The sequence below is a fragment of the Pristiophorus japonicus genome, chromosome 3 (assembly GCF_044704955.1).
Source record: "Pristiophorus japonicus isolate sPriJap1 chromosome 3, sPriJap1.hap1, whole genome shotgun sequence".
Lineage (NCBI taxonomy): Eukaryota > Metazoa > Chordata > Chondrichthyes > Pristiophoridae > Pristiophorus > Pristiophorus japonicus.
In genome coordinates, this window is record NC_091979.1 from 233,285,939 (window position 1) to 233,311,889 (window position 25,951).

The 25,951-nt window shown below is 52.7% G+C and overlaps 2 protein-coding genes and 1 long non-coding RNA gene across 5 annotated transcripts in view; 1 reads left to right on the top strand and 2 right to left on the bottom strand.

The window, feature by feature from the left end:
- Positions 1-723: 723 nt before the first annotated feature.
- LOC139260167 (BLOC-2 complex member HPS6) lies at positions 724-6,360 on the bottom strand. The gene has a single exon (XM_070876409.1). It carries the CDS (start codon positions 5,636-5,638, stop codon positions 3,164-3,166), a length of 2,475 nt encoding a protein of 824 aa, XP_070732510.1. The 5' UTR covers positions 5,639-6,360; the 3' UTR covers positions 724-3,163.
- A 683-nt stretch (positions 6,361-7,043) lies between these two features.
- On the bottom strand, positions 7,044-8,709 carry LOC139259468 (uncharacterized). Its single transcript, XR_011592575.1, has 2 exons — positions 8,543-8,709; positions 7,044-8,432 (listed from the first exon to the last, which is right to left on the bottom strand). It is a non-coding gene; the product is annotated as an uncharacterized lncRNA (long non-coding RNA).
- Positions 8,710-8,874: 165 nt separating this feature from the next.
- The window catches only part of armh3 (armadillo like helical domain containing 3), a 222,651-nt gene continuing 205,574 nt past the window's right edge, over positions 8,875-25,951 (top strand). The window contains exons 1-2 of one of the 3 annotated variants that reach the window (XM_070876412.1): positions 8,875-8,993; positions 13,885-13,979. The gene's annotated coding sequence lies outside the window, so the exon portion shown is untranslated. The remainder of the gene's footprint in view (positions 8,994-13,884; positions 13,980-25,951) is intronic. The other 2 variants (XM_070876413.1, XM_070876410.1) reach the window with 2 other exon arrangements.

The following is a 25,951-nucleotide window of genomic DNA, read 5'->3' on the forward strand; positions in this document are numbered from 1 at the left end:
TGCCCACTGAGCCACAGCTGACACCTTGGTCTAGCCAATTACCAAGGGTGCCCTGGCGTGTAGCAGCTCTGCCTGGTTTGGACATTATTTGACCGAGTCTGGTACACGGGAGCGACATCCAATTTCCCGTCGCCAGGTGTGCCATCTTGGGAGTCAATTTAAATCAGGAAGTCATTTACCTTCCCGTCTGAGGGGAATCGTCAATCTGGTTGGTGTTAAACTATCTAAACTCCTGAGCTATGTGTCCAACACCCCCCCCCGTCCGACAGGCGCTAACCTTCAACCTCCTTCAAGTCCAGAAGTACGAGGTGTCAAGACAGTTAAAATAGTCTTTCGAATCTCTGCCTCCCGGTTTGAATCCAGTCCAGGCTCATGGGGGTGGAATTCACCACTCTGTCTGCGCACTGTAATCAACTCCATGTGAAATTAATTTAAGGAAATTCCAACCCAGTTCAGGAGATCACGAGTCCTCAGAACAGAATGTCCACAATTTGGCATTAATTGTTATTAGTCACACTCAGCTGATCGCTGGCAAGTTGGTACAACAGAGGGGGATTAACATACACTGATGGAGGTCCGTGTAGAGGGAGCTTTACTCTGTATCTAACCCGTGCTGTACCTGCCCTGGGAGTAGTTGATCAGTACATCAGTTATCCCAACAGCCACAAGGAAGCTATGCTTTGATTGAAGTAGAAAGAAATAATTTCTACAATGAAGGCGGTGTCAACAAAACAGCAATTAAACTTTATTTGGAGATCGAGGAAAGCTTCTCCTGATCTGTACATTGGGTCAGGATAATAACATTTCAAACACTTACTTTAAATTATGTGCAAAAGCAGCAACAGGGATTGTACAGGCTGGAATGACCAGAACATATGAGCAGGTTAACAGTGGGACAGCGATAACCGAACATTCCTCAGACTATCTTCTCTTAGCCACCAAGTAACCATCTGCACAACCGAGAGGGAAGAGAGATGCAGGAATTAGTGTTGGGAAACGTGACTAGAGACTATTGCTCCTTTCAGATATGCTATAAAACAATGGCAAAAAAATCAGTCCAGGGGCTCCCCCTTCAACAAAGCCTCGGACTCTTGCCATGCTGTGTATCCACAGGACACAGCACCATCCGGTGACCCAGGCAGTTCTTCAGACAGCGAGTGTCGACAGCTATTCCACTGCATGCTGCATCACAGCTGTCTCCGATCCCATCTTACCCCGACTGTTGCACACTTTCAGGTGAGGGAACGGGATGGGGAAAGAGAAGCTCATTGGGCATCAACCAGGAGCAGGAACCCTGTCTGATCTGTGCCCCCACCCACCCCGACCCAGAGGCACTGAGGTCAACTAACGCTCCACCTGCTGTGCTCAGTCGAGTCCGCCTGGGCCCAAGATCAAGCTCAGTGACACAAACATTGTCATTATCACCCGCATAATGGCGGGATCCTCATTACCCTCACCCGCTGATCGCATGGGCTCTTTATGTTCTGATTATCCCAGCCTAACCCTCCTTCATTTTAAAAATAAAAGATAAAAACAGATTATAGAACCGGACGAGGACAAGCGGTGTTTCAGAGATTTGAGTCTGAAGATTGATATAAAAGAGCTGGAACTGGCCAGAGATTAGGAGAGACCAAGAGCAACGATTGTCCTTGAACATGGTGAAAAACCCTTTGTGGAGCTGGAAAGAGTAAGAATTTCTGGTCACATTTCTGTGTGAATCAGTTTGATCAGGAAAGTGAGAGTGTTTTTTTTAAAAAATAAATCCAATGGATTTTGTCCCCGTTTCCTCTCCCGTGAGACCTGGGAATTACAGGCAAGACCTGGCAGACAGGGTCCCAGTGACGCTGCAATGGTGGGTGTCGGAACCGTGTCTAGCTGGACTGTGAAAGACACTCAGCGGACAACTTGATTTGGTCCTTTCCCAACCAGTCGTGTCTGCAAAGAGCAGTAAGACAAGAGCAAAGTACTCCGGTTACAGGTGTGTCGCTGGTGGTGGGGGGAGGGGGGGGGGGGGGGGGTGGAGGCACCGACGTTGATTAACGAAAAGTTTCACATGAGAAGCGAGTGAGATTCTTGCTGCAGTCAATATATAAGCTCTCGTGACAACACTAACAGATTTGGGCAAGAGGTTTCCCCTCCGACTGAACTATCTGAGGATCCCACCTTGTTGCCTGTAGGTGTCTGACTATATCCCACCAGCCAGCTCAGATCGAGGGCAGGTAAGGAGGGATGAAACCGGGTGGGGAGGGGTCTCCAAACCTCGCTCTCCCGACCCAGCCTGGCTCGCAACCTTTCAGGCCGATTACAGGCTCATCAAGGGGTGGAACATTCCAGCCACTCGGCGGGACAGAGAAATCTCGCCCGCTGCCAGCGCACACCGTGACGACCGCAGGTAACGCGCTCAGTCAGACATGCCGTGGCGGTGCGCGGGTGAACGGATTTAGGCCGGGGTTGCCACATTAACCAAATCGAAGACATCACACTGCAGTCTTGGTCTCTCGCAATACAAAGACAATCTTAGTGAGATGAAACATAATTAACACGGAGAACAAAAATATCAGCAGTAAATACAATTGAGATAAATACGAGATACATTTACAGATTTCCGAACATTATTCAGATAGTTTGCTTTTCAAGAGCTCACTGAGACGACTCGATGCCGCCCTTTTCCAATCATCTTCCAAACCCCAGTGCCCGTTCGTCGTACTGCCAGCTAGGCCAATGACAACGACAAGCATGGCACTTCATTAAAACACAATCTGTCGCTGTCTGTATGCAAGTGTCGTCGGTACAATGGCTCGATGACCCGCTCCGAAGGAAAGGTGCACGGCCATTGCCCAGCCAGCACTGCTTGTGATGGGATACTTGCCCAACTCCGATCTGCTTGTTGTATTGGTCATGAGACAGAAATGTTTCAGCAGAGAGGGCACAGAGCTTGTAAATGTGATGACTCTCACATGTCCCAGCCAGACATCACCGTTGACCCTTCCCCAGTGGAAGCACATGCAGCAATTTTGTAAAATTTCCGGGATATTTTTCCAACAGAATATATAAAACGGGGAAGTTTCCGACTCGACCAACAGTGCAAAAAGTGCAAAACTTTTGTATTTCACAGTGTTTACGCAGTAGTGTTCACAACGGCTCGTTTGCCTCAGTGCTGGGTTCAGAGTTCAGAGTTCAGAAGGTCAGAAGTCTGCATCTCCAATTGAACAGCCGCCTTCTTTTGCCTGGGCGGCGTGGGCGGAGGGAAGACCAGCGTCTTCAGATCCTCGGCGCTTTCCCCACCCCGCCGAGCTTCGCTCCGCGCCAGCACTTTGGCCAGCAGAGGGCGCAGGAGCCCGACGGTCAGCTGGCCCCCCTCGCTCGGGTACGGCCCGGATTGGTGGCCCGTGGTGGGTCTCAGGACAATGTCCAGTATGTCGGCGGCCGTGGTCTCCTCGGGGCACAGCTCCCAGATCTCCTCCAGGTAAGGGTCCAGGGCACGGTGCCGGGAGACCTGGACCAGCATGGCGGCAAAGAGCTCCTTCTTCAGCAGAGGGCCCTGCCCAGAGAACCGCTGGGTGACCTTCACCGCCCTCTGCCACAGCCTCCGCTCGATCAGGATCCGCACCGCTTGGATAATTGCGTTGGGCCTCTCGCTGCACAGCAGGAGCTCGATGGCGGTTTCCGTGGAGTCGTCGGCCCCTCCATCACGCACCGACGGGATGACCGACAGCGCCCTCTTGTACAGCGGGGTGTTCTCGGGACCCTCGCCGCCCCTGTAGTTCCGGCAGGCGGCCAGGTGCTGCTGGGTCAGCTCGACGAACCTCGGCAGCCACTTGGGATGGAAGCAGTAGAGCAGGCGACAAATCAGCTCGAAGACAGCCACTGCCCCATTGGTGGTGCCCTGCTGGTCGGGCGGGAGGCCCGGGCTCAGAACCACCCTCCACATCTCAGCCGTGGCTCTGGCCGAGAGGAGCCCCTCCCTGCTCTGGTGCAGGTGCAGGGCCCTTTTGACGGCCATCCACGCTTCCTTTGGGAAGGTGTTGAAAATGGAATTCAAGTAGATCAAAGCTTCCCGGTCCAGCTGGCAGTGGAAGAGCCTCTGAATCTCCTGCTCGGTTATATCCTCGACGTAAGTGGCGACCTTGCTCTCCGACGCGTTTACGATGCAGGATTTGGCTTCCTCCAAGCTCGCGTAGCCCTGAATCTCCCCTGACATGATGCTGTGCAGTTTGGCATGGATCTCCTGGTTACAGTGGCCGGACTTGCTGAGATTGAGATGGTTCTGCAAGATGGAGCACAGGGCGAGAGGTGCCTGGAACATTGCATCGCTTTTCAGCTTCTCCACCGTCAACCTGCTGCGGCTCAAGCTCCTCTTCTGGTAATACTTGCAGGCTTCCTCCAAAACCAGCTGCTCGAGCATCTCGCGGGGTTTGCTCTTGTCCCGGCGGATCCCCGGGGTGGTCTCGGAGTGACCGGGGTCAGGCCCCAGGGCGTAGACACCGTCCTCTGCCAGCAGTTGGATTTCGCCCGTTTCCCGGCAGGGCAGCAGGGCCAGGGGCCGGACCTCCAGGGCCGTCTCCTCCATCAGCCTGCCTGTCTCGGTGTCGTAAAGATGCAGCGTCCTACCCAGCGCGCAGGCCAAGGTGGTCCCGCAGAGCTCCATCATCAACGAGGCCTCAGCCGGGGGGCCCTGGCTCAGCCGGCAGAGGAGCCGCACGGTCCCGTCGTTGCGGACCAGGCTGACCTCTCCGTTGGCCGTAGCCAACAGGAGCCCGGCCGGAGAGGGGTGGACCGCCCGGACGTCCAGCGGCGGGAGGGCGGGCAAGAGGCCCACGGCGTCCGCCACAAGCTTCCTGAAGTCGGAGTCCCCGGCAAGCAGTCTCCTGGTGCACAGGGGTCCTCGGGCCAGGCTGGTGATGGTCAAGGTGTCCTCCTGCGGGCACCAGACCAGGATGAACTTGGCCAAATTACTTCGGGGGCTGTTGCTAGGGCTGTTACCAGGGCTGGGACTGTTGCTGGACCCGGGGCAGTTGCTAGGGCCGTTACTAGGGCAGTTGCTAGACCCGGGGCAGTTGCTAGGGCCGTTACTAGGGCAGTTGCTAGATCCGGGGCGGTTGCTAGGGCCGTTGCTGTAGGTATTACTATGGCTGTTGCTCGACCTATTGCCAGGCACGGGACAGTCGCTAGGCCCGTTGCCAGGCCCCGGCAGCAGGTACACGGCCTCCCCCGCCGCCAGCACCCGGCAGGCCGGGCTGTTGTGCAGGAGGATGCGGACGGGCCCGGGGGCCGAGGCCGGGCCATCCCCCGGGGCCAGGCTCCGACTACACACGCAGTGCCGGGGGGCGGCGGCTCTTGCCGGGCCGGGGGCCTCGGACCGCGGCCTCTCCTCGCACCAGCTGACCGAGCGGCCGTCCCAGGCGGCCGACAGCAGGCGGGCCCGAGCCCGGGGGCCGGCGCACAACTCGGCGGCCTGCAGCAGCTGCCAGTCCCCGGCCCCCCGCCTGCCCCACAGCTCGGCCCGGCCCCGCTCAGTGAGCCGGGCGGCCAGGGTCCCCCCGGGCCCCGGCCTCTCCCCCAGCCCCGGACCCAACACTGTCCCCCCGGGGCCCGGCCGCGGCCGCGCCGACAGACGGCGGAGCGGGGAGCGGCTCATCGCGGCCCGGGCTCCCCCTCCGTCTTCTCCCTCCCTCACTCACACACACTCTATCGCTCTCTCTCCTTTCCCCTCACACACACACTCTCTCTCTCTCTCTCTCTCTCCCTCGATCTCTCGCTCCTTCCCCCTCTCTCTCTCTCTCTCTCTCACACACACTTTGGCTCACCCCGGGCTCCGCCTGTCAATCACCGTCCGGAACTCCAGCTACTTCCGCATCAGACTTTACACGAATAATTCACAGAACAAGACCAACCCATCGTGCTTGTGTCAGTTCTTTGAAAGAGCTGGCCAGTTAAAATGAAATACTGGCATTTCTACAGCGCCTTTTCACAAACTCAGGTCGTCCCAAAGCGCTTCACAGCCAATGAAGTACTTTTGAAGTGCAATCACTGTTGTAATGTAGGAAACGCGGCAGTCAATTTGCGCACAGCAAGCTCCCATAAACAGCAATGTGATAATGAGCAGATAATCTATTTCTGTGATGTTGATTGAGATATAAATATTGGCCAGGACACCAGCGATCTTTTCATCAACCTAAGAGGGCAGACGGGGCCTCAGTTTTGAAAGACAACAACTAGCGCTTCCTCAGCACTGGAGTGTCAGCCTAGATTTTTGTGCTCAAGTCTCTGGAGAGGGAGCCTTCTGACTCAGAGACGAGAGTGCTACCCACTGACACCAGTCCCACTACCTCCACTCCCATCCCCTGCTCTTTCCCTATAGCCCCGAATATTTGTCCTTTTGAAGTATTTATCCAATTTCCTTTTGAAAGTTACTGTTGAATCTGCTCCCACCGCCCTTTCAGGCAACGCATTCCAGATCACAACTTGTGTAAAAAAAAAAAAATCTCCTTTCGCCTCTGGTTCTTTTGTCAATTATCTTAAATCTGTGTCCTCCGGTTACCAACCCTTACATGCATATCTTTACTGTATGCTACACTTCAAGGCGATTCATTTTTATGTGAAGCACTTTGAGACGTTTCCGAAAGGCGCTATCGAAAGACAAAACTATTTCTCAAAAGGGATGGCAGGTGCTCCAAGGATTGTTCACACATTCCTCTATTGGATTTCACAAATTAATATCTGCGGCTAGGAGCTGGTACTTTGTAAATATAATGTGGATCTACAGCAGGTAATTCGCTGACCTCAGTCCGTTTCTACAACCCATTCAAGAGGGCGGAATTGCAACTGGATCCAAGCGACCACTTCCTAACCATAACTCCTGCAACTTCTGCTGCAACCATCCATTAACAGGAAATGAGAAAACCTTGGCCCAGATTTTCTTACCTCTGGTTCAGCCAGATGTCGATTTCTTCTTGTCATTTTCCCATTAAGATATACCCGACTTTGCAGCTTTTGAATAGTAACTAATTCCCAGGGTGAAGTCACTTCTCCTTTTACACAAATTATATTTGCAGTTTATTAAATGAGCAGGTTTCTTTCATGGTGCATTGACAACAATTTTATGTTGCATTTGTATAGCACCTTTAACATAGTAAAACTCCCCAAAGCGCATTGCAGAAGTGTTATCAGACACCAATCCCATCCCTCTCCCGGACCATAGTCTCAGGATGAACCAGACTATGCGCAGTAGTGGAACCTCTACTTATTCTACTTGACAATAAATAGAGGTACCAACCCCATATCATCTCCATCACAAAGACCGCCTGTGTAGCATTGCTCATCTCCGCCCCTGCTCAGCTGAACTGCTGCTGAAACTCTCCTCTGTGCTATTGTTACCTACAGACTCGACTATTCCAACTCTCTTCTGGATGGCCTCTCATTTTCCATCCTCGGTAAACTTGAGCTCATCCAAAACTCTGCTGCCCCTATCCTGACTCACACTAAGTCCCCTTCACTCATCACTCCCTGTGACCGCTGCCCTACATTGGCTCCCGGCCTGGCAATGCTTCGATATTAAAATTCTAATCCTGGAGTTAATTCCCTTTGTGGCCTCACCCTTCCCTATCTCTGTAATCCCTCCAGCCCTACAATCCTCCGAAAACTCTGTGCTCCTCCAATGCTGGCATCTTGCGCATCCCGATTTCCATTGCTCCACTGTTGGTGGCAGTGCCTTCAGTTGCCTGGGCCCCAAACTCTGGAATTTCCCCCCTAAACCTCTCCGCCTCTCTCTCCTCCTTTAAGATGCTTCTATAAACCTACCTCTTTGGTTTCTTTCATGGTGCATTAACTCCTGTGAAGTGTCTTGGGATGTTTTACTGCGTCAAAAGTGCAGATTAACTACAAGATTTTTTTTATTGATTATACTCTAGGCTGTTTTCATGGAGCCAGGTTTTAGAAATTATTGTTCAGTTTTGGTTTAGGTTGGTATTAGTTTGGGCTCAATCCCACACCAGCCAATGTGATACTTCCCCATTGAGCTGTGGGGACTCCATGTCTCTCTGGTTGCTAAGGGGGCTTCCATCTTTCACTGGTTGCTATGGGGTTTCCATGTCTCTTCCTCGTTGCTATGGGGACTTGTGTCTCCCTGGTTGCTATGGGGACTCCATATCTCCTTCGTTGCTATGGAATTTCCATGTCTCTCTGGTTGCTATGGGGTTTCCATGTCTCTCTGGTTGCTATGTGGACTCCATGTCTCTCGGGTTGCTATGGAGTTTCCATGTCTCTCTGGTTGCTATGGGGATTCCATGTCTCTCTGGTTGCTATGGGGACTCCATGTCTCCTTCGTTGCTATGGGGTTTCCATGTCTCTCTGGTTGCTATGGGGACTCCATGTCTCTCTGGTTGGTATGGGGACTCCATGGCACTGGTTGCTTTGCTCCGCGTGCGGTCTCTCTGCAAACAACAGATCAAAAACTAAAATTCACAAAACTAACCGAAAGTTTCATTTGACCACAAAACAAAAGGGAAGTAACCGCGGGGAACAAAAACTCGATTCAAGGAACCTGCCGGAATCGGACCTCCCGACCAGTCCTCCAGTATCCCACAATTCCCTTGCACGCCTCCAGCCGCGGTCCTCCAGATTCTCAGAATTACCGCCTTCTCGGCAGCCTGCCAACATCCCATAATTTCCCCAATGTCTGGCTGGAGGACCGCGGGAGATTGTAGGATAGTGGAGGACCGGCCTGGAGGAGTGCGGGGCATTGTGGGATGGTGGAGGATCGGGCCGGAATGCGGGGGATTGTGGGATATTGGAGGACCGGCCCGGAGGAGTGCGGGGGATTGTGGGATACTGGAGGACTGGCCTGGAAGTGTACGTGGGATTGTGGGATACTGGTGGACCGGGCCGGAGTGCGGGGGATTGTGGGATACTGGAGGACCTGCCCGGAGGAGTGCGGGCTGAGGATGGGAGTTTGTGAGCCGAGGCCGGTTTGTGGACTGGAATGGGTGTGACAGGTAAGGAGCGGCCGGGGGAGAATCTCCCCCCGGGAGCGCGGCCGGATGTGAGCGAGTGGGATCGGCTTCGCGGCCCGGGTGTGATGAGCGGCTGGGGTGAGCAGGAAAGGCCGAGGATTGGGGGCCGCACGAGGCCGCGGCTACAGTTTGCAGCGATAGCACCGAATGTGATTCCTTCTTCAGCTCACCCGCTTGTAAAACTATTTCAGTGAAGTGTTTACAACCCACGTAAAGGTTTTAATGACAATATCCTCGTACTTTAACGATCTGAAACATTCAAATATTAAAGAAAGCGTTGTCGATCATCAAAAAAGGGCTCTAACCCTGCCCCTAACAACTGACCCCAGCCCCTGTCCCCAGCCACTGACCGCTAACCCCAGCCCCTAGTCACTGACCGCTAACCCCAGCCCCTAGTCACTGACCACTAACCCCTGACCCAGCCCTTAGTCACTGACCGCTAACCCCAGCCCCTAGTCACTGACCACTAACCTCTGACCCAGCCCCTAGTCACTGACCACTAACCCCTGACCCAGCCCCTAGTCACTGACTGCTAACCCCAGCCCCTAGTCACTGACCACTAACCTCTGACCCAGCCCCTAGTCACTGACCACTAACCCCTGACCCAGCCCCTAGTCACTGACTGCTAACCCCAGCCCCTAGTCACTGACCACTAACCCCTGACCCCAGCCCCTAGTCACTGACCGCTAACCCCAGCCCCTAGTCACTGACCGCTAACCCCAGCCCCTAGTCACTGACCACTAACCCCTGACCCCAGCCCCTAGTCACTGACCGCTAACCCCAGCCCCTAGTCACTGACCACTAACCCCTGACCCCAGCCCCTAGTCACTGACCGCTAACCCCAGCCCCTAGTCACTGACCACTAACCCCTGACCCCAGCCCCTAGTCACTGACCGCTAACCTCAGCCCCATGTCACTGACCACTAACCCCTGACCCCAGCCCCTAGTCACTGACTGCTAACCCCAGCCCCTAGTCACTGACCACTAACCCCTGACCCCAGCCCCTAGTCACTGACCACTAACCCCTGACCCCAGCCCCTAGTCACTGACCACTAATCCCTGACCCCAGCCCCTAGACACTGACCGCTAACCCCAGTCACTGACCGCTAACCCCAGCCACTGACGGCTGACCCCAGCCCCCAGCCACTGACGGCTGAAACATAGAAACATAGAAAATAGGTGCAGGAGCAGGCCATTCAGCCCTTCTAGCCTGCACCGCCATTCAATGAGTTCATGGCTGAACATGAAACTTCAGTACCCCCTTCCTGCTTTCTCGCCATACCCCTTGATCCCCCGAGTAGTAAGGACTTCATCTAACTCCCTTTTGAATATATTTAGTGAATTAGCCTCAACTACTTTCTGTGGTAGAGAATTCCACAGGTTCACCACTCTCTGGGTGAAGAAGTTTCTCCTCATCTCGGTCCTAAATGGCTTGCCCCTTATCCTTAGACTGTGACCCCTGGTTCTGGACTTCTCCAACATCGGGAACATTCTTCCTGCATCTAACCTGTCTAAACCCATCAGAATTTTAAACGTTTCTATGAGGTCCCCTCATTCTTCTGAACTCCAGTGAATACAAGCCCAGTTGATCCAGTCTTTCTTGATAGGTCAGTCCCACCATCCCGGGAATCAGTCTGGTGAATCTTCGCTGCACTCCCTCAATAGCAAGAATGTCCTTCCTCAAGTTAGGAGACCAAAACTGTACACAATACTCCAGGTGTGGCCTCACCAAGGCCCTGTACAACTGTAGCAACACCTCCCTGCCCCTGTACTCAAATCCCCTCGCTATGAAGGCCAACATGCCATTTGCTTTCTTAACCGCCTGCTGTACCTGCATGCCAACCTTCAATGACTGATGTACCATGACACCCAGGTCTCGTTGCACCTCCCCTTTTCCTAATCTGTCACCATTCAGATAATAGTCTGTCTCTCTGTTTTTACCACCAAAGTGGATAACCTCAAATTTATCCACATTATACTTCATCTGCCATGCATTTGCCCACTCACCTAACCTATCCAAGTCACTCTGCAGCCTCATAGCATCCTCCTCGCAGCTCACACTGCCACCCAACTTAGTGTTATCCGCAAATTTGGAGATACTACATTTAATCCCCTCGTCTAAATCATTAATGTACAATGTAAACAGCTGGGGCCCCAGCACAGAACCTTGCGGTACCCCACTAGTCACTGCCTGCCATTCTGAAAAGTACCCATTTACTCCTACTCTTTCCTTCCTGTCTGACAACCAGTTCTCAATCCACGTCAGCACACTACCCCCAATCCCTTTGGGGATGTGCTTTAACTTTGCACATTAATCTCTTGTGTGGGACCTTGTCGAAAGCCTTCTGAAAGTCCAAATATACAACATCAACTGATTCTCCTTTGTCCACTTTACTGGAAACATCCTCAAAAAAATTCCAGAAGATTTGTCAAGTATGATTTCCCTTTGACAAATCCATGCTGACTTGGACCTATCATGTCACCATTTTCCAAATGCGCTGCTATGACATCCTTAATAATTAATTCCATCATTTTACCCACTACTGAGGTCAGGCTGACAGGTCTATAATTCCCTGTTTTCTCTCTCCCTCCTTTTTTAAAAAGTGGGGTTACATTGGCCATACTCCACTCGATAGGAACTGATCCAGAGTCAATGGAATGTTGGAAAATGACTGTCAATGCATCCGCTATTTCCAAGGCCACCTCTTTAAGTACTCTGGGATGCAGTCCATCAGGCCCTGGGGATTTATCGGCCTTCAATCCCATCAATTTCCCCAACACAATTTCCCGACTAATAAAGATTTCCCTCAGTTCCTCCTCTTTACTAGACCCTCTGACCCCTTTTATATCCGGAAGGTTGTTTGTGTCCTCCTTAGTGAATACTGAACCAAAGTACTTGTTCAATTGGTCTGCCATTTCTTTGTTCCCCGTTATGACTTCCCCTGATTCTGACTGCAGGGGACCTACGTTTGTCTTTACTAACCTTTTTCTCTTTACATGCCTATAGAAACTTTTGCAATCCGCCTTAATGTTCCCTGCAAGCTTCTTCTCGTACTCCATTTTCCCTGCCCTAATCAAACCCTTTGTCCTCCTCTGCTGAGTTCTAAATTTCTCCCAGTCCCCAGGATCGCTGCTATTTCTGGCCAATTTGAATGCCACTTCCTTGGCTTTAATATTATCCCTGAATTCCCGAGATAGCCACGGTTGAGCCACCTTCCCTTTTTTATTTTTACGCCAGACAGGAATGTACAATTGTTGTAATTCATCCATGCGGTCTCTAAATGTCTGCCATTGCCCATCCACAGTCAACCCCTTAAGTATCATTCGCCAATCTATCCTAGCCAATTCACGCCTCATACCTTCAAAGTTACCCTTCTTTAAGTTCTGGACCATGGTCTCTGAATTAACTGTATCATTCTCCATCCTAATGCAGAATTCCACTATATTATGGTCACTCTTCCCCAAGGGGCCTCGCACAATGAGATTGCTAATTAGTCCTCTCTCATTACACAACACCCAGTCTAAGATGGCCTCCCCCCTAGTTGGTTCCTCGACATATTGGTCTAGAAAACCATCCCTTATGCACTCCAGGAAATCCTCCTCCACCGTATTGCTTCCAGTTTGGCTAGCCCAATCTATGTGCATATTAAAGTCACCCATTATAACTGCTGCACCTTTATTGCATGCACCCCTAATTTCCTGTTTGCCCTCCCCAACATCACTACTACTGTTTGGAGGTCTGTACACAACTCCCACTAACGTTTTTTGCCCTTTGGTGTTCTGCAGCTCTACCCATATAGATTCCACATCATCCAAGCTAATGTCTTTCCTAACTATTGCATTAATCTCCTCTTTAACCAGCAATGCTACCCCACCTCCTTTTCCTTTTATTCTATCCTTCCTGAATGTTGAATACCCCTGGCTGTTGAGTTCCCAGCCCTGATCATCTTGGAGCCACATCTCCGTAATCCCAATCACATCATATTTGTTAACATCTATTTGCACAGTTAATTCATCCACTTTATTGCGGATACTCCTTGCATTAAGACACAAAGCCTTCAGGCTTGTTTTTTTAACACCCTTTGTCCTTTTAGAATTTTGCTGTACAGTGGCCCTTGTTCTTTGCCTTTGGTTTCTCTGCCCTCCACTTTTCCTCATCTCCTTTCTGTCTTTTGCTTTTGCCTCCTTTTTGTCTCCCTCTGTCTCCCTGCATTGGTTCCCATCCCCCTGCCATATTAGTTTAACTCCTCCCCAACAGCACTAGCAAACACTCCCCCTAGGACATTGGTTCCGGTCCTGCCCAGGTTCAGACCGTCCGGTTTGTACTGGTCCCACCTCCCCCAGAACTGGTTCCAATGCCCCAGGAATTTGAATCCCTCCCTGCTGCACCACTGCTCAAGCCACGTATTCATCTGCGCTATCCTGCGATTCCTACTCTGACTAGCACGTGGCACTGGTAGCAATCCCGAGATTACTACTTTTGAGGTCCTACTTTTTAATTTAGCTCCTAGCTTCTTAAATTCGTTTCGTGGGACCTCATCCCTTTTTTTACCTATGTCGTTGGTACCAATGTGCACCACGACAACTGGCTGTTCTCCCTCCCATTTCAGAATGTCCTGCACCCGCTCCGAGACATCCTTGACCCTTGCACCAGGGAGGCAACATACCATCCTGGAGTCTCGGTTGCGGCCGCAGAAACGCCTATCTATTCCCTTCACCATTGAATCCCCTATCACTATCGCGCTCCCACTCTTTTTCTTGCCCTCCTGTGCAGCAGAGCCAGCCACGGTGCCATGAACAAGGCTGCTGCTGCCCTCCCCAGATGAGTCATCCCCCCCCCAACAGTACTCAAAGCGGTGTATCTGTTTTGCAGGGCGATGACCACAGGGGACCCCTGCACTACCTTCCTTGCACTGCTCTTCCTGCTGGTCTTCCATTCCCTATCTGGCTGTGGACCCTTCCCCTGCGGTAAGACCAACTCACTACACGTGATACGTCATTCTCAGCATCGTGGATGCTCCAGAGTGAATCCACCCCAGCCCCCAGCCACTGACGGCTGACCCCGGCCACTGACGGCTGACCCCGGCCACTGACGGCTGACCCCAGCCCCCGGCCACTGACGGCTGACCCCAGCCCCCGGCCACTGACGGCTGACCCCAGCCCCCGGCCACTGACGGCTGACCCCAGCCCCTGGCCACTGACGGCTGACCCCAGCCCCCGGCCACTGACGGCTGACCCCAGCCCCCGGCCACTGACGGCTGACCCCAGCCCCCGGCCACTGACGGCTGACCCCGGCCCCCGGCCACTGACGGCTGACCCCGGCCCCCGGCCACTGACGGCTGACCCCGGCCCCCGGCCACTGACGGCTGACCCCGGCCCCCGGCCACTGACGGCTGACCCCGGCCCCCGGCCACTGACGGCTGACCCCGGCCCCCGGCCACTGACGGCTGACCCCGGCCCCCGGCCACTGACGGCTGACCCCGGCCCCCGGCCACTGACGGCTGACCCCGGCCCCCGGCCACTGACGGCTGACCCCGGCCCCCGGCCACTGACGGCTGACCCCGGCCCCCGGCCACTGACGGCTGACCCCGGCCCCCGGCCACTGACGGCTGACCCCGGCCCCCGGCCACTGACGGCTGACCCCGGCCCCCGGCCACTGACGGCTGACCCCGGCCCCCGGCCACTGACGGCTGACCCCGGCCACTGACGGCTGACCCCGGCCCCCGGCCACTGACGGCTGACCCCGGCCACTGACGGCTGACCCCGGCCCCCGGCCACTGACGGCTGACCCCGGCCCCCGGCCACTGACGGCTGACCCCGGCCACTGACGGCTGACCCCGGCCCCCGGCCACTGACGGCTGACCCCGGCCCCCGGCCGCTGACGGCTGACCCCGGCCGCTGACGGCTGACCCCGGCCGCTGACGGCTGACCCCGGCGGCTGACGGCTGACCCCGGCCCCCGGCCACTGACGGCTGCCCCCGGCCGCTGACGGCTGACCCCGGCCACTGACGGCTGACCCCGGCCCCCGGCCACTGACGGCTGACCCCGGCCACTGACGGCTGACCCCGGCCCCCGGCCACTGACGGCTGACCCCGGCCCCCGGCCACTGACGGCTGACCCCGGCCACTGACGGCTGACCCCGGCCCCCGGCCACTGACGGCTGACCCCGGCCCCCGGCCACTGACGGCTGACCCCGGCCCCCGGCCGCTGACGGCTGACCCCGGCCGCTGACGGCTGACCCCGGCCGCTGACGGCTGACCCCGGCGGCTGACGGCTGACCCCGGCCCCCGGCCACTGACGGCTGCCCCCGGCCACTGACGGCTGACCCCGGCCACTGACGGCTGACCCCGGCCCCCGGCCACTGACGGCTGACCCCGGCCCCCGGCCACTGACGGCTGACCCCGGCCCCCGGCCACTGACTGCTGACCCCGGCCCCCGGCCACTGACTGCTGACCCCGACCCCCGGCCACTGACTGCTGACCCCAGCCACTGGCCTGTGACACCAACCCCTGATCACGAGCCCCTGACCACTAGCCCTCATCATCACAGGCAGTCCCTTGGAATTGACTTGCTTCCACTCCTGAAATTAGTTCTTTGGTGGCTGAACAGTCCAATAAAAGAAACACATTCCCTGTCACAAGTGGGGTAGACAATCGCCAAGAGAAGGGGTGGGTGGGACAGATTTGCCGCATGCACTTTCCGCTGCCTACGCTTGACCTCTTCACGCTCTCGACGTTGAGACTCGAGGAGCTCAGCGCCCTCCCAGATGCACTTCCTCCACTTAGGATGGTCTTTAGCTAGGGACTCCAGGTGTCAGTGGTGATGTCGCATTTTATCAGGGAGGCTTTGAGGGTGTCCTTGTAACATTTCTGATGCCCACCTTTGGCTCTAGCCCTTAATACTGAACCTCAAATGATGCGGTTTCAGTAGTCACTCCGAATATTAAATTACCAATCACACTTTTGAACCAGCTTTACCATCGCTGGACATCATCGGGGAGGGGAATACTGCTCCACCTCCATGGAACCTCAAAACCCACCTAAAAGTGGAATAAACCTTCTGGGAAAAATGGTCCCAGCGGAAAATAGAGTGCACAAATCACGGTGGCTACAACTTTCATGGCATAATGTGAATGCATTACACACATCCACTTTGAATATTAAGGGAATCAAGGGATATGGGGACATGGCAGGAAAATGGAGTTGAGGTCGAAGATCAGCCATGATCTTATTGAATGGCGGAGCAGGCACGAGGGGCCGAATGGCCTAATCCTGTTCCTATTTCTTATGTTCTTATGAGTTAGCTGTGCTGAGCCACGACTGTGGTTAGTTTGCTAAACTTAAGAACATAAGAATTAGAAGCCGGAGTCGGTCATATGGCACTTCGAGCCTGCTCCGCCATCCAATAAGATCATGGCTGATCTTCTACCTCAACTCCACTTTCCTGCCCGATTTCCCCCTATCCCTTGATTCCTCAAAAATCTATCGATCTCAGCCTTGAATATACTCAGAGACTCAGCATCCACAGTCCTCGGGGGGGCAGAGAATTCCACAGATTCACAGTCCTCTGAGTGAAGAAATTCCTCCTCATCTCAGTGCTAAATGGCTGACCCCTTACCCTGAGACTCTCCAGCCAAGGGAAAACAGCCTCCCTGCATCTACCTTGTCAAGCCCTCTAAGAATTTTATACGATTCAATGAGTTCACCTCTCATTCTACTAAACTCGAGAGAATATAAGCCCATTCTACTCCAAGTGGCCATTCGTTATTTGTCCTGTCCACACATGAACTTTTCATCCGGGGTCACTGCTTAGCGATCGGAACTAGAAACTGGCAAATTGCTCCCCCGCCCCCAGCTCTGGGAGTCCTTGTGTGCCCTCCCCAATAGAACCATTGGGGGAGCTAAATCAGGCTTACAGTTAGAATCAGTTCAGGTTCTGTCAGAAGCACGAGGCTGCATCCTTGATCCAGATGTGGTCGCAAGAGCTGAATGCCAGAAGAGAGTGCAGAGCAGCTGCATTTGATACCAGCTTGGCATTTGATGGAGAATGGCACCAAAGATCCCTCACCAAACCCAAGTCAATGGTGGTGAAGGGGAGAAGGCCTGCAATCGCTGGAGTCCTGCCTGACACATGCTGTGGTCGTGGGAGGCTGGTCGTCAGTGCAGGAGTTCCTCAGAGAAGCATCTTCAGCCATTTCCTCCATGACCTTTCCCCTGTTGTACAGTCAGGAGTGGGGCTGTTTGCTGACCATTCCGCAGTGTTCAGCGCTCCTGGGTAACGGACAGCCTTGGGCTGATAAGTGGCAGGTGACATTCGCCAAGCCCCAGATAATGACCATCTTGGACAAGAGAAAGTCCGCCCACCTCCCCCGACCTTTGATCTCTGCACCATCAGCTTCCTGGGGAGCCGTCATTGACCAGAAGTTTAACTGGATCAGTCATATCGACACCATGGCTACAAGAGCAGATCGAGGCTGGGTATTCTGAGATGGGTGACTCGCCCCATGACCCCTTAAAACCTCTCCACCAGACGGGTGTGATCGAATGCTCACTGCGTGCCTGGATAGCTGCAGCTACAACAACATATCAGAAGCTCAACACCATCCAGGACAGAGCGATTCACTTGCCCGGCACCCTGTCACTGGACTCAGTATCCACCCCCTTGCATTAGCAACTCACTGACTGCGGTACATACAATTGGAGGCACTGCACTGAGTGCATCACTGTTACTTCATCATGACCTCTGACCCATGCGACCTCTACCACCGAGAAGACCACCAAGAGCATGGTAACACCACCACCTCCAAGTCCCACGCCATCCTGCCTCGGACGTGTATCAGCCGTCTCTTCATCGTTGTGGGTCAGAATCCTGGAACTCCCTCCCTAAAATCTTTGTGGGAGCACCTTCGCCATACCGACTGCAGCGGTTCATGGAGGCGGCTCACCACCATCTTCGTTGGACAACTGGAGATGGGCAATAAATGTTGGCCTTTTCACTCATCCTGACAACAAAGAATTGAGAAATAATTTTGCTTTAAAGCCTGGAGACTTTTTTAATGTGGACAAGTTTTGTGATTTCTTTTATCATGAAGACAACTTTGCGTTTTCCAATAGAACGGCAGTTGGGTGCAATTGTTCCACCAAATAGCCTGCCACACTTGGTGTCTCAGCTGCTCCATGAAGAATGGCCAGTTGAATGAGGTACTGTGGGGCGACTGGTTCCTGGCGAGCCATATCTTCAGTGAAATCAGGAAAAGGCAGAGCAAGGAGGGGGATTGCTTCACCAGGCTGACGCACCCAGTGCAGCACTGAGGGTGAGCCACACTGTCGGAGGGGCAATACTGAGGGAGCGCGCCGCTGTCGGAGGGGCAGTGCTGAGGGAGCGCCACGCTGTCGGAGGGGCAGTGCTGAGGGAGCGCCGCGCTGTCGGAGGGGCAGTGCTGAGGGAGCGCCACGCTGTCGGAGGGGCAGTGCTGAGGGAGCGGCACACTGTCGGAGGGGCAGTGCTGAGGGAGTGGGGCAGTGCTGAGGGAGTGGCACACTGTCGGAGGGGCAGTGCTGAGGGAGTGGCACACTGTCGGGGGGCAGTGCTGAGGGAGTGGCACACTGTCGGAGGGGCAGTGCTGAGGGAGTGGCACATTGTCGAAGGGGCAGTGCTGAGGGAGCGCTACACTCTCGGAAAAAGAAAGACTTGCATTTCTACAGTGCCTTTTATGACCTCGGGATGTCCCAAATCACTTTACAGCCGATTAAATATTTTGAAATGTAGTCTCTATTGTAATGTAGGAGATGCCATCATTCGGATGAGACGTTAAACGGAGGCCCCTCGAGCCTGCTCTGCCATTCAATGAGATCATGGCTGACCATCCACCTCAACCCCACTTTCCCACCCGATCCCCATATCCCTTGATTCTCTCAGTGCCCAAAATTCTATCGATCTCAGCCTTGAATATACTCAAAGACTGAGCATCCACAGCTCTCGGGGGTTACCCCTCTCTCCAAACCTCACTAATTTCTTCCTGATCCCTGTTCCATCTCTCTCTGACCTGCCTCTTCCCCCCCCCCTCCCATTTTTCAGTCTACTGACCCCCAACTGCTCTCTCACCTGCAACTACTTCTCTTCCCACTCCCACACCATTACCTCTGGTGTCCCCCAAGGATCTATCATTGGCCCCTCCTATTCCCCATCTGCATGCTTCCCCTCTGCAACTTCATCCGAAAACACAGCATCAGTTTCCACATGTATGCTGACAGCAACCCAGCTCTACCTCACCACCACTTCTCTTGACCCCTCCATGGTCTCTAAATTGTCAGATTGCTGTCCGACATCTGGATGAGCAGAAATTTTCTCCAGGTGAATATTGGGAAGACCGAAGCCATTGTTTTCGGTCCCCGCCACAAACTCTGTTGCCTAGCCATCCCTCTCCCAACTTCTGTCTGAGACTGAACCACACTGTTTGCAACCTTGGCGTCATATTTGACCCTAAAATGAGCTTTCGACCACATATCTGCAGCACAACTAAGATCGCCTATTTCCACCTCCATAACATCGCCCGTCTCCGCCCTTGCCTCAGCTTATCCGCTGCTGAAGCCCTCATCCATGTCTTTGTTACCTTGAGACTTGACTCCAGTTCTGGATGAGCAGAAGTTTTCTCCATTTGAATATTGGGAAGACCGAAGCCATTGTTTTCGGTCCCCGCCACAAACTTGCACCAAGTCCCGCTCACCCATCACCCCTGTGCTCGTTGACCGACATTGGCTTCTGGTTAAGTAACACCTCGATTTCAAAATTCTCATTCTTATTTTCAAAACCCTTCATAGCCTCTCCCCTCCCTATCTCTGTAATCTCCTCCAGCCCACAACCCCCCCGCCCCGAGATATCTGTGCTCCTCTAATTCTGCCCTCTTGAGCATCCCTGATTATAATCACTCAACCATCGGTGGCCGTGCCTTCTGTTGCCTGGGCCCCAAGCTCTGGAACTCCCTGCCTAAACCTCTCCACCTCACTACCTCTCCTTCCTCCTTCAAGACGCTCCTTAAAACCTACCTCTTTGACCTAGCCTGCGTTAATTTCTACTTACGCGGCTTGGTGTCAAATTTTTATTGCATAATACTCCTGTGAAGCGCCTTGGGTCGTTTCACTACGTTAAAGGCGCTATATAAATACAAGTTGTTGTTGGATGTAAGGTTACTGCACAAGATAAAAGTTCACGAGGTTGGGGGTAATATATTAGCATGGATAGCTGAATGGCTAACTAAGAGAAAACAGAGAGTTGGGATAAATGGTTCATTCTCGGGTTGGCAATCAGTAACTAGAGGGCTGCCACAGGGATCAGTGCTGGGACCCCAACTATTTACAATCTATATTAACGACTTGGAAGAAGGGACTGAATGTAACATAGCCAAGTTTGCTGATGATACAAAGATGGGAGGAAAAGCAATGTGTGAGGAGAACACAAAAAATCTGCAAAAGGACATAGACAGGCTAAGTGAGTGGGCAAACATTTGGCAGATGGAGTATAACGTTGGAAAGTGTGACGTCATGCACTTTGGCAGAAAAAAAAATCAAAGAGCAAGTTATTATTTAAATGGAGAAAGATTGCAAAGTGCTACTGTACAGTGGGACCTGGGGGTACTTGTGCATGAAACACAAAAGGATACTATGCAGGTACAGCAAGTGATCAGAAAGGCCAATGGAATCTTGGCCTTTATTGCAAAGGGGATGGAATATAAAAGCAGGGAAGTCTTGCTACAGTTATACAAGGTGAGGCCACACCTGAAATACTGCGTGCAGTTTTGGTTTCCATATTTACGAAAGGATATACTTGCTTTGGAGGCAGTTCAGAGAAGGTTCACTAGGTTGATTTTGGAGATGAGGAAAGGTTGAGTAGGTTGGGCCTCTACTCATTGGAATTCAGAAGAATGAGAAGTGATTTTATCGAAACATATTAGATTATGAGGGGCTGGACAAGGTGGATGCAGAGAGGATGTTTCCACTGATGGGGGAGACTAGAACTAGAGGGCATGATCTTAGAATAAGGGACCACCCATTTAAAACTGAGATGAGGAGAAATTTCTTCTCTCAGAAGGTTGTAGATCTGTGGAATTCACTGCCTCAGAGAGCTGTGGAAGCTGGGACATTGAATAAATTTAAGACAGAAATAGACAGTTTCTTAAACGATAAGGGAATTATAGGGAGCGGGCGGGTAAGTGGAGTTGAGTCCATGACCGTATTAAATGGTGGAGCAGGCTCGAGAGGCCATATGGCCCACTCTTTGTTCCTATTTCTTATGTTCTTATCCCATTACACTATTGGAAGAGGAGCAGGGGAGTTATCCCCGGTGTTCTAGGGCTAATATTTATCCTTCAACCAACATCCCTAAATCAAATTATCTGGTCATTATCACTTTGCTGTTTGTGGGAGCTTGCTGTGCGTAAATTGGCTGCCACGTTTCCCACATTGCAACAGTGACTACACCTCAAAAGAAAAGTATTTCATTGGCTACAAACCGCTTTGGGACATCCTGAGGGCACGGAAGGTGCTATATAAATGCAGGTCTTTCTTCCCAGTAGGACTGGCTTGTGAGAAATGTGTAGGATGATTCTCTCCCATCCCTTTTCCCTGCGGCAAGTTGGGCTCCTCTCCATGGCTGTCCCACCATGGTGCTGTGACTGAGATCAGTGATTGACTCGGGGAGGGAAAAGCAGACAGATCCCAGGTGTAACACTGTGCCCTTACTCTGCTGCCCACACAGCTCTGCTCTTGTTTAGTTTCCCCCCCCCCCCCCGAGATGCTACCTTTGGCCCACTTTAGGGGTGAAGATTTAAGCTCCTCAGTTGTGCAGCTCATGAAACATAGGAACATAGAAATTTACAGCGCAGAAGGAGGCCATTTAGGCCATCGTGTCCACGTCGGCCGACAAAGAGCCGCACGACCCTCAGTCAGCAGCCCTGAAAGTTACATATAAACCTATGAACAATGAACAATGACGGAAAGGCAAAGCGCACCCAACCCAACCAGTCCGCTTCACACAATTGTGACACCCCTTGCACCGAAACATTCTACACTCCACCCCAAACGGAGCCATGTGATCTCCTGGGAGAGGGAAAAAAACTCAGGCCAATTGGAAAAGAAAATTCCCCTCCGACCCATCCAGGCAATCGAAACTAGTCCAGGAGATCACCCTGGCCGTATTCGATTCCCTGCAGTACTTACCCTGCCGGTGAAGCCAGTGCCTAACCAAGCGACGTGGACCAGCAAAACTCTCCGGTCTGTCGAGTAGCCTGATCCCAGCAGGACCGTGCATGAACCTCTGAGATTGGCCTCACTGCCCCGGAGTTAGCGAGACGAAAATTGGATCGGTGCCCGCCCCCCCCCCCCCCCCTGTGTGTGCAGGTGCGGGCAAGGTCAGGCTCAGCCGTGACGGCTCCGATGGTCAAATAGCCCGCCGATACTCTGCCATGGCGGCTCACAGCTGAAGAATGACCAGCCTGGGGAAGCGCCTACAGTGTGCCTGTGGAATCACAGCCAGCAAAAGGAGGGGTCTGAGCGAGTAGATGGGGAGAAACTGTTTCCAGTGGCAGGAAGGTGGGTAACCAGAGGACACAGATTTAAGGTGATTGGCAAAAGAACCAGAGGGGGAGAGGAGAATTGTATTGGCACAGTGAGTTGCTGTGATCTGGAACTCCTGAAAGGGCGGTGGGAGCAGATTCAACAGTAACTTTCAAAAGGGAATTGGATAAATACTTGATGGGGAAAAAGATTTGGGGAGCGGGCAGGGAAGTGGAGTTGAGGCCAAGATCAGATCAGCCATGATCTTATTGAATGGCGGAGCAGGCTCGAGGGGCCAAATGGCCGACTCCTGCTTCTATTTCTTCTGTTCTTATTTGCAGGGAATGGGACTGATTGGATAGCTCTTTCAAAGAGGGGGCGAACCTTGTGACCTTGAATGGGGGAAATTGGATTACAGGAACCTCGCTGGTCATCTGTCCTCAAAAATAACGATAGGTCAGATAACGTTCTGGAGCCCCATTATTATCTAGGGCGGTTTAAGTCTGGGGGTTGGTGGGCTTGGAATGTTTGGGATAAAAGAATTTGCAACACTACACAGAAATGAATACAGAAGCCTGTATGGTCAAAAATTCCTTGTTATTTGGGTTAGAAACTATCAAACTCCATCGATATATATCGGACGGAAGCAGTAAACCGTCTCAAGGCCCTTCATGGGAGCAATTATCAAACAAAATTTGAAACCGACCCAGATAAGGAGATATTAGGACAGGTGAAAAAGGTAGGTTTTAAGGGGCGCCTTAAAGGAGGAGAGAGGTGGAGAGGTTTAGGGAAGGAGTTCCAGAGCTCGGAGCCCAGGCAACTGAAGGCACGGCCGCCAATGGTGCAGCGATGGAAGTCGAGGTTGCACAAGAGGCCAGAATTGGTGGAAGGCAGAGATGTTGGACAGTTGTAGAGCTGGAGGAGGTTAGGGAGATAGGGAGGACATCAGTACCTTCACACTCACTCGTTATAGTATGTTAGATACAGAGTAAAGCTCCCTCTACACTGTCCCATCAAACACTCCCAGGGCAGGCACAGCACGGGTTAGATACACATTAAAGCTCCCAGTACCCAGCTCTGAACCTAACCCCCCCCCCCCGCCCCCCTGCTGTCCATTTTAGTGACCGGTTTCTATTTCACCAGCTATTCTGTGAAGTCTCTTGGGTTGAAATGTCAATTTGCACTGAATAAGGAACAGATTTGTGCTGTGCATTTAAATTGAATTGTGACTGCCCAACTCCTTTGGCATAGGATACTTAACAAGAAAGACTTGCATTTCTATAGCTCCTTTCACGACCACCGGATGTCTCAAAGCACTTTACAGCTAATGAAATACTTTTTGGAGTGTAGTCACTGTTGTAATGTAGAAAACGCGGCAGCCAATTTGCGCACAGCAAGCTCCCACAAACAGCAATGTGATAATGACCAGATCATTTGTATTTGTGATGTTGATTGAGGGATAAATATTGGCCCTGCTCTTCTTCGAAATAGTGCTGTGGGATCTTTTACATCCACCTGAGAGGGAAGACGGGGCCTCGATTTAACGTCCCATCTGAAAAACCGCCCCTCCGACAGTGCGGCGCTCCCTCAGTACCACCCCTCCGACAGTGTGGCGCTCCCTCAGCACCGCCCCTCCGACAGTGCGGCGCTCCCTCAGCACTGCACTGGGAGTGTCAGCCTAGATTTATGTGCTCAAGTCCCTGGAGTGGGACTTGAACCCACAACCTTCTGACCCAGAGGTGAGTGTGCTGCCCACTGAGGGATGTGCCTGTGATTTGTAGTTGCCCTATTAATCGGGGGGATTGGTGGCAGGGGTTCGTGCACTGCGTGATCTGTAAAAGCCGCCTTGCTTTCCGTGAGTCACCTCGTCGTACATTTTGTCAACAAAGTAATTGGTTTAAGCCTCAGATGACCCTGATGTTTGTAATTACTGTTTCATGCTGACAGACATGCTCAGGAGAGATCACTTTTGTTTATCATGTAATCTAATATTGAGAGCACGCTGCTTCATGCAAGACCAGCAGGACATTAAATTATACGAGCAACTTTCCTAGAGACTGGCCCATAAATTCTTTGTTTCCTTCACTATTCACCTCCCCCTGCCCCCCCCCCCCCCACCCCCGCCGCTCCCCTGACTCTCGCAATGCTGATGGACGGGTGTCAGATGCTCCCGGAGTTCTGCCCCCAAACTTCTCACAAACCTAGCTGGCTGAACCCCAGCCACATAAATACTGTGGCAACAAGAGCAGGTCAGAGGCTGGCTATTCTGCGGTGAGTGTCTCACCTCCTGACCCCCCCCCCCCCCCCCCCCAAGACCTTTCCATCTCCTACAGGGCCGAAGTCCACTTGTCTGGATGAATGCAGAATCATTGAAATTCACGGTGCAGAAGGAGACCATTCGGCCCATCGTGTCCGCGCTGGCCGACAAAGAGCTATCCAGCCTAATCCCACTTTCCAGCTCTCAGTCCATAGCCCTGCAGGTTACGGCACTTCAGATGCACATCCAGATACTTTTTAAATGTGGTGAGAGTTGAGAGTTCCAGACCCCACCACCCTCGAGGTGAAAATTATTCCCCTCAAATCCCCTCTAAATCTCCTACCACTTAGTTTAAATCTATGCCCCCTGGTTGTTGACCCCTCTGCTGAAGGAAATAGGCCCTTTCTATCCACTCTATCTCGGCCCCTCAATAAGGTCTCCCCACAGCCTCCTTTGTTCCAAAGAAAACAACCCCAGCTCCAACAGCGACCAATAATTCATACCAGGGGATAATTGGTGATGGGTTTCCTGAGCACCTGAGCTATATATAGATGACACTAAGCTGGATGGCAGTGGGAGCTGTGAGGAGGATGCTAAGAGGCTGCAGGGTGACTTGGACAAGTTAGGTGAGTGGGCCAATGCATGGCAGATGCAGTATAATGTAGATAAATGTGAGATTATCCACTTAGGTAGCAAAAACAGGAAGGCCCAATATTATCTGAATGGTGACAGATTAGGAAAAGGGGAGGTGCAACGAGACCTGGGTGTCATGGTACATCAGTCATTGAAAGTTGGCATGCAGGTACAGCAGACGATGAAGGCGGCAAATGGCATGTTGGCCTTCATAGCGAGGGGATTTGAGTATAGGAGCAGGGAGGTCTTACTGCAGTTGTACAGGGCCTTGGTGAGGCCACACCTTGAATATTATGTACAGTTTTGATCTCCTAATCTGAGGAAGGACATTCTTGCTATTGAGGGAGTGCAGCGAAGGTTCACCAGACTGATTCCCGGGTTGGCAGGACTGACATATGAAGAAAGACTGGATAGACTAGGCTTATATTCACTGGAACTTAGAAGAATGAGAGGGGATTTCATGGAAGCATATAAAATTCTGACGGGATTGGACAGGTTAG

Excerpts from the sequence above, each read along its gene's own strand:
- LOC139260167 (XM_070876409.1), bottom strand. The coding sequence starts at position 5,638 with ATGAGCCGCTCCCCGCTCCGCCGTCTGTCGGCGCGGCCGCGGCCGGGC.